The 7,526-nt window shown below is 36.1% G+C and overlaps 1 protein-coding gene and 1 long non-coding RNA gene across 3 annotated transcripts in view; one reads left to right on the top strand and one right to left on the bottom strand.

Moving 5' to 3' along the window:
- Positions 1-7,353, top strand: part of GNRHR (gonadotropin releasing hormone receptor) — a 22,712-nt gene extending 15,359 nt beyond the window's left edge. The window contains exon 3 of the mRNA XM_027089630.1: positions 6,052-7,353. Within this exon, the coding sequence (XP_026945431.1) occupies positions 6,052-6,296 (245 nt within the window). The 3' untranslated portion in view covers positions 6,297-7,353. The remainder of the gene's footprint in view (positions 1-6,051) is intronic.
- Positions 1-7,526, bottom strand: part of LOC113611049 (uncharacterized) — a 27,209-nt gene that overhangs the window by 4,654 nt on the left and 15,029 nt on the right. For both annotated transcript variants that reach the window (XR_003429337.1, XR_003429338.1), the window contains one exon: positions 7,165-7,231. This is a non-coding gene — a long non-coding RNA (uncharacterized LOC113611049). The remainder of the gene's footprint in view (positions 1-7,164; positions 7,232-7,526) is intronic.

Below are 7,526 nucleotides of genomic sequence, written 5' to 3'. Positions count from 1 at the left end.
TACTTCTATTTTTAGTTTTTAAGGAACCTCCACTGTTCTCCATAGTGGCTCTATCAATTTACATTCCCACCAATAGTGCAAGGGGGTTCCCTTTTCTCCACACCCTCTCCAGCACTTATTGTTTGTAGATTTTTTTGATGATGGCAATTCTGACCAATGTGAGGTGATACCTCATTGTAGTTTTGATTAGCATTTCTCTAATAATTAGTGATATTGAGCATCTTTTTCATGTGCCTCTTGGTCATCTGTATGTCTTCTTTGGAGAAATGTCTGTTTGGGTCTTCCTCTCATTTTTTGATTGGGTTGTTCGTTTTCTGATATTGAGCTGCATGAGCTGTTTGTATATTTTGGAGATTAATCCCTTGTCAGTTGCTTCATTTGCAAATATTTTCTCCCATTCTGAGGGTTGTCTTTTGGTCTTGTCTATTGTTTCCTTTGCTGTGCAAAAGCTTTTAAGTTTCATTAGGTCCCATTTGTATATTTTTGTTTTTATTTTCATTACTCTAGGAGGTGGGCCAAAAAAGATCTTGCTGTAATTTATGTGTTCTTCCTAATTTTCCTCTAAGAGTTTTATATTGTCCACTCACATTTAGGTCTTTAATCCATTTTGAATTTATTTTTGTGTATGGTGTTAGGGAATATCTATTTTAAATATAGCAGTGTGTACATGTCAATCCCAAACTCCCAATCTATCCCTTCCCCCTACCCTTCCACTATGATAACCATAAGGTTGTTCTCTAAGTTTGTGAGTCTGTTTCTATTTTGTAGATAACTTCAATTGTTTCAGGTTTTTTTAGAATCCACATATAAGCAATATCATATGATATTTGTCTTTCTCTGTCTGACTTACTTCACTTAGTATGATAATCTCCAGGTCCATCCATGTTGCTGCAAATGGCATTATTTTATTTTTTTAATGGCTAATATTCCACTGTACATATGTACCACATCTTCTTTATCCATTCATCTGTCGATGGACATTTAGGTAGCTTCCATGTCTTGGCTATTGTAAACAGCACTGCAATGAATATCGGGGTGCATGTATCCTTTTGAACCATGTTTTTCTCTGGATATATGCCCAGGAGTGGGATTGCTGGATCATATGGTAGTTCTATTTTTAGTTTTCTAAGGAACCTCCATACTCTTCTCCATAGTGGCTGTATCAATTTACATTCCCACCAGCAGTGCAAGAGGGTTCCCTTTTCTCCACACCCTCTCCAGCATTTATTATTTGTAGACTGTTTGATGATGGCCATTCTGACTGGTGTGAGGTGATATTTCATTGTAGTTCTGATTTGCATTTCTCTGATAATTAGCCATGTTGAGCATCTTTTCATGTGCCTCATGGCTATCTGTATGTCTTCTTTGGAGAAATGTTTATTTAGGTATTCTGACCAGTTTGTGAAGGGTCATTTGTTTTTTTGATGTTGAGCCACATGAGCTGCTTGTAAATTTTAGAGATTAATCCCTTGTTGGTTGCATCATTTGCAAAAATTTTCTCCCATTCTGAGGTTTGTCTTTTCATTTTGTTTATGGTTTCCTTTGCTGTGCAAAAGCCTTTGAGTTATTTAGGTCCCATTTGGTTATTTTGTTTTTATTTACATTACTCTAGGAGATGGACTGAAAAAGATATTGCTGTGATTTACATAAAAGAGTGTTCTGCCTATGTTTTCCTCTAGGAGTTTTAAAGTATCTGGCCTTACATTTAGGTATGTAATCCATTTTGAGTTTATTTTTGTGTATAGTGTTAGAGAATGTTCTGAGTTCATTCTTTCACATGTGGCTGTCCAATTTTCCCAGCACCACTTATTGAAGAGACTAACTTTTCTCCACTGTATACTCTTGCCTCCTTTGTCATAGATTAACTGACCAAAGGTGTGTGGGTTTATTTTTGGCCTTTCTATCCTGTTCCATTGATCTATATGTCTGTTTTTGTTCCCATACCAGGTTTTGATTACTGTACCTTTGTAGAATACTCTTAAGTCAGGGAGCCTGATTCCTCCAGTCTGTTTTTCTTTCTCAAGATTGCTTTGGTTATTCTGGGTATTTTTGTTTTCCATACAAATTTTAAAATTTTTTGTTCTAGTTCTGTGAAAAATGCCATTGGTACATTGATAGGGATTGCACTGAATCTGTAGATTGCCTTGGGTAGTAGAGTCATTTTGACTATACTGATTCTTCCAGTCCAAGAACACGGTATATCTGTCCATCTGTTTGTGTCATCTTTGATTCGTTTCAGCAGTGTCTAATAGTTTTCAGAGTACAGTTTTTTTGCCTCTTTAGGTAGGTTTATTCCTAGGTATTTTATTCTTTTTTATGCTATGGTAAATGGGATTCTTTCTTTAATTTCTCTTTCTGAAATTTCATTGTTAGTTTATAGAAATTCAACAGATTTCTGTGTATTAATTTTTTAACATGTTTATTAGAGTATAATTGCTTTACATTGGTGTGTTAGTTTCTGCTGCATAACAAAGTGAATCAGTTATACATATACATGTCTCCCCATATTTCCTCCCTCTTGCGTCTCCCTCCCACACTCCCTATCCCACCGCTCTAGGTGGTCACAAAGCACCGAGCAGATATCCCTGTGCTATACAGCTGCTTCCCACTAGCTATCTATTTTACATTTGGTAGCATATATATGTCCATGCCACTCTCTCACTTCGTCCCAGCTTACCCTTCCCATACCCCATGTCCTCAAGTCCATTCTCTACATCTTCATCTTTATTCCTGTCCTACCCTTAGGTTCATCAGAATCACTTTTTTTCTTAGATTCCATATATATGTGTTAGCATACAGTATTTGTTTTTCTCTTTCTGACTTACGTCACTCTGTATGACAGACTCTAGGTCCATCCACCTCACTACAAAAACTCGATTTCATTTCTCCTTATGGTTGAGTAATATTCCATTGTATATATGTGCCACATCTTCTTTATCCATTCATCTGTCGATGGACTCTTAGGTTGCTTCCATGTCCTGGCTATTGTAAATAGAGCTGCAATGAACATTGTGGTACATGACTCTTTTTGAATTATAGTTTTCTAAGGGTATATGCCCAGTAGTGGGATTGCTGGGTCACATGGTAGTTCTATTTTTAGTTTTTTAAGGAACCTCCACAGTGTTCTACATAGTGGCTGTATCAATTTACATTCCCACCAACAATGCAAGAGGTTTCCCTTTTCTCCACACCCTCTCCAGCATTTATTGTTTGTAGATTTTTTGATGATGGCCATTCTGACTGCTGTGAGGTGATACCTCATTGTAGTTTTGATTTGCATTTCTCTAATGATTGGTGATGTTGAGCATCCTTTCATGTGTTTATTGGCAATCCGTATATCTTCTTTGAAGAAATGTCTATTTAGGTCTTCTGCCCATTTTTGGATTGGGTTATTTGTTTCATTGATATTGAGCTGCATGAGCTGCTTATAAATTTTGGAGATTAATCCTTTGTCAGTTGCTTCATTTGTAAATATTTTCTCCAATTCTGAGTGTTGTCTTTTCTTATTGTTTATGGTTTCCTTTGCTGGGCAAAAGCTTTTAAGTTTCATTAGGTCCCATTTGTTTATTTTTGCTTTTATTTCCATTACTCTAGGAGGTGGATCCAAAAAGATCTTGCTGTGGTTTATGTCAAAGAGTGTTCTTCCTATGTTTTCCTCTAAGAGTTTTATAGTGTCAGGTCTTACATTTAGGTCTCTAATCCATTTTGAATTTATTTTTCTGTATGGTGTTAGGGAGTGTTCCAATGTCATTCTTTTACATGTAACTGTCCAGATCTCCCAGCATCACTTATTGAAGAGACTGTCTCTTCTCCATTGTATATCCTTGCCTCCTTTGTCATAGGTTAGTTGACCATAGGTGCATGGGTTTATCTCTGGGCTTTCTATCCTTTTCCATTGATATATATTTCTGTTTCTGTGCCAGTACCATATTGTCTTGATTACTGTAGCTTTGTAGTAAAGTCTGAAGTCAGGGAGACTGATTCCTCCACCTCCGCTTTTTTCCTTCAAGACTTCTTTGGCTATTCGGGGTCTTTTGTGTCTCCATACAAATTGTGAAATTTTTTGTTCTCGTTCTGTGAAAAATGCCATTGGTAGTTTCATAGGGATGGCATTGAATCTGTAGATTGCTTTGTGTGGTATAGTCATTTTCATAATATTGATTCTTCCAATCCAGGAACATGGTATATCTCTCCATCTGTTTGTATCATCTGTAATTTCTTTCATCAGTGTCTTATAGTTTTCTGCATACAGGTCTTCTGTCTCCTTAGGTAGGCCTATTCCTGGGTATTTTATTATTTTTGTTGCAACGGTAAAGAGAAGTGTTTCCTTAATTTCTCTTTCAGATTTTTCATCATTAAAGTATAGGAATGCAAGATACTTCTGTGCATTAATTTTGTATCCTGCTACTTTACCAAGTTCATTGATTAGCTCTAGTAGTTTTCTGGTAGCATCTTTAGGATTCTCTATGTAAAGTATCATGTCATCTGCAAACAGTTACACCTTTACTTGTTCTTTTCCGATTTGGATAACTTTTATTTCTTTTTCTTCTCTGATTGCTGTGGCTAAAACTTCCAAAACTATGTTGAATAATAGTGGTGAGAGTGGAAAACCTTGTTTTGTTCCTGATCTTAGAGGAAATGGTTTCAGTTTTTCAATATTGAGAAAGATGTTGGCTGTGGGTTTTTCATATATGGCCTTTATTATGTTGAGGTAAGTACCCTCGATGCCTACTTTCTGGAGGGTTTTTATCATAAATGGATGTTGAATTTTGTCAAAAGCTTTTACTGCATCTACTGAGATGATCATATGGTTTTCCTCTTTCAATTTGTTAATATGGTGTATCACATTGATTGATTTGCATATATTGAAGAATCCTTGCATTCCTGGGATAAACCCCACTTGATCATGGTGTATGATCCTTATAATTTGCTGTTGGATTCTGTTTGCTAGTGTTTTGTTAAGGATTTTTGCTCTATGTTCCTCAGGGATATTGGCCTGTAGTTTTCTTTCTTTGTGACATCTTCGTCTGGTTGTGGTATCAGGGTGATGGTGGCCTTGCAGAATGAGTTTGGGAGTGGTCCTCCCTCTGCTATATTTTGGAAGAGTTTGAGAAGGATAGGTGTTAGCTCTTCTCTAAATGTTTATCGAATTCTCCTGTGAAGCCATCTGGTCCTGGGTCTTTGTTTGGTAGAAGATTTTTAATCACAGTCTCAATTTCCGGGAGCTCCTCTTTCCATTGCCTGACCCCCAGGCTGGGGAGCCATACATGGGGCTCAAAACTTTCACTCCTTTGGGAGAACTTCTGTGGTATAATTACTTTCCAATTTGTGGGCTGCCAACCCAGCATATATGGGATTTGTTTTTATCACGACTGAGCCCCTCCTACCATCTCATTGAGTCTTCTTTGTCTTTGGATGTAGGGTATGTTTGGGGGTAGGTCCCAGCATGTTTTGTTCAGCAGTTAGTTGTGATTTTGGTGTTTCTGTAAGAAGAGGTGAGCTCACGTTCTTCTACTCTGCCATCTTGTCCTCGTCCTTCAATGTCCTTAATGCCAACTAGGATTCTGACACCAGTTCCAATGCATGTGTTTCTTCCATGTGCCAAGCTTACACTGCCTCCCACAATGGCAATGACACCTCCTATGTGGCCAGTTGGGAAAGAGGGGGAATTTATAAATTTATAAAGTAAACATGGTTATGTTGGCATGACAACCAAAAGGTAGGGAATTCAACTCAGCTCAACCTCAGTCTGTTCTCTTAAATTTATATTTTAAGAATTTGAGTAACCCCTTATTTCAAATCCATATTAGTTTGATGGAAAATTTATTTTAAGAGCACTACTATCTTTAATATTTTCTATTTATTATGTAACATAGTGGAAAAATTGAAATATAAACAAGCTTTTCAAACAAATTGTCATTATTAAAAATATTAGAAATTTGCTTCCATTATATTCATCAGGTTGAATTATGATTCTGTCTTCCTTTTTGTCTATTTTCGTTTTGTAATAAAACTGGTTGTTAAACACCTACTCTTTTCTCTATCTAAAAGAACTACAACTGAATCAATCCAAGAATAATATACCACAAGCTCGACTGAGGACCCTAAAGATGACGGTTGCATTTGCCACTTCATTTACTGTCTGCTGGACTCCCTACTATGTCCTTGGAATTTGGTATTGGTTTGATCCTGAAATGGTAAACAGGGTGTCAGATCCAGTAAATCACTTCTTCTTTCTCTTTGCTTTTTTAAATCCATGCTTTGATCCACTTATATATGGATATTTCTCTCTGTAATTGTTAGACTACATAGGAAGTCACGTAAACATACACATAAACTATGTAGGACAAGGTAATGGATTTCCCCTTTTTGGAATGATAAACACAAAGCATATTCCAGCACATTTACATACAAACAAAGCAGAGTTTCAGATTACGGTATTACACTTATTCCTTTGGAAACCACATTGTCAGAAATTCAATTACTAGGAAAATTTTTTTCAGGAAAAATAATTATATATTTCCTCTTAACCATTAGCTTCTAAATTAATCTCTTCACTTTCTGAGCTCCTATAACACATTATATGGGTTTTTAAATCACTTTCTTCTTGTATAATAATATATAAATATTTAAAATAGCCATGGCCTAAGGCAAACAGATGCCAAAAAGTAACGCTGAGAAACACAGTCCTAACCTCAGCATGCCTTGGAGAGTTTTTCTCCAAAGGGGCTTAGCAGCAATTACAATCTTATGCTAAAACAATAAATACATAGAGCACAGAGATAGTATTTCCCCTGCCCATGTGATCAGTTTTCCCTTCTATGGTTTAAAAAAACAAAATGCAATGAATCAAATTTTTTCCTTGGCTTCAAAAGCATTCTGATGTTTGGAGTATTCAGCAGCCAACCCACCGTCCACTGCTCCAACCTGACAAGATTTATAAATAGTTCTCTTTCATCCCATTCTTCACTTGGTACAGGTTGTGAAATGCCTCCATATAAAAGGGAGTTTCAGAGGGGCTCAGATTTGGACAGGGGGTTAGAACATTCCTCTTGGGCTGTGTAGTCTATGGAGTTTGTGGTAATTAAGTGTAGTAATAATAACAATGTTTTAAAATACAATCATGAAAAGATATATACTCATTATGTTTTATAAATAACATACCTTCTCTTTTAATATCAGGGATTTTTTTCTATCTTCTGATCTTTCTAAATCCATAATCCACAAATCACTAAAAAAAAAATAAGAAATCAAGCAAATGCACAAGCAAAAATTATTTGATATGTAAAATTAACTCTGAAAACCTCAGTTTCACTATATATAGGTCAAAGGAGACAGAAAGGTATTAGAAAAGGGAAAAGAAAAACTCTCTGTAAACGTATAACTAATACCTGCTGATGTTCACATTGAGTGGTATGGTTTCCAAAATACGTCAGCACAATACCTCTTGTAATTTAGGCCTGTTTCCACCCATTCCATGAAAAAGGGGATAGGATGATATAATAACCATTAAATAAGAAAACTGT

The sequence above is a fragment of the Aethalodelphis obliquidens genome, unplaced genomic scaffold, assembly GCF_003676395.1.
Source record: "Aethalodelphis obliquidens isolate GAN/ISIS:26980383/991018 unplaced genomic scaffold, ASM367639v1 scaffold67, whole genome shotgun sequence".
NCBI classification, from domain to species: domain Eukaryota; kingdom Metazoa; phylum Chordata; class Mammalia; order Artiodactyla; family Delphinidae; genus Aethalodelphis; species Aethalodelphis obliquidens.
The sequence above is the reverse complement of the archived record's forward strand: the minus strand, read 5'-3'. Positions and strand labels throughout refer to the sequence as shown.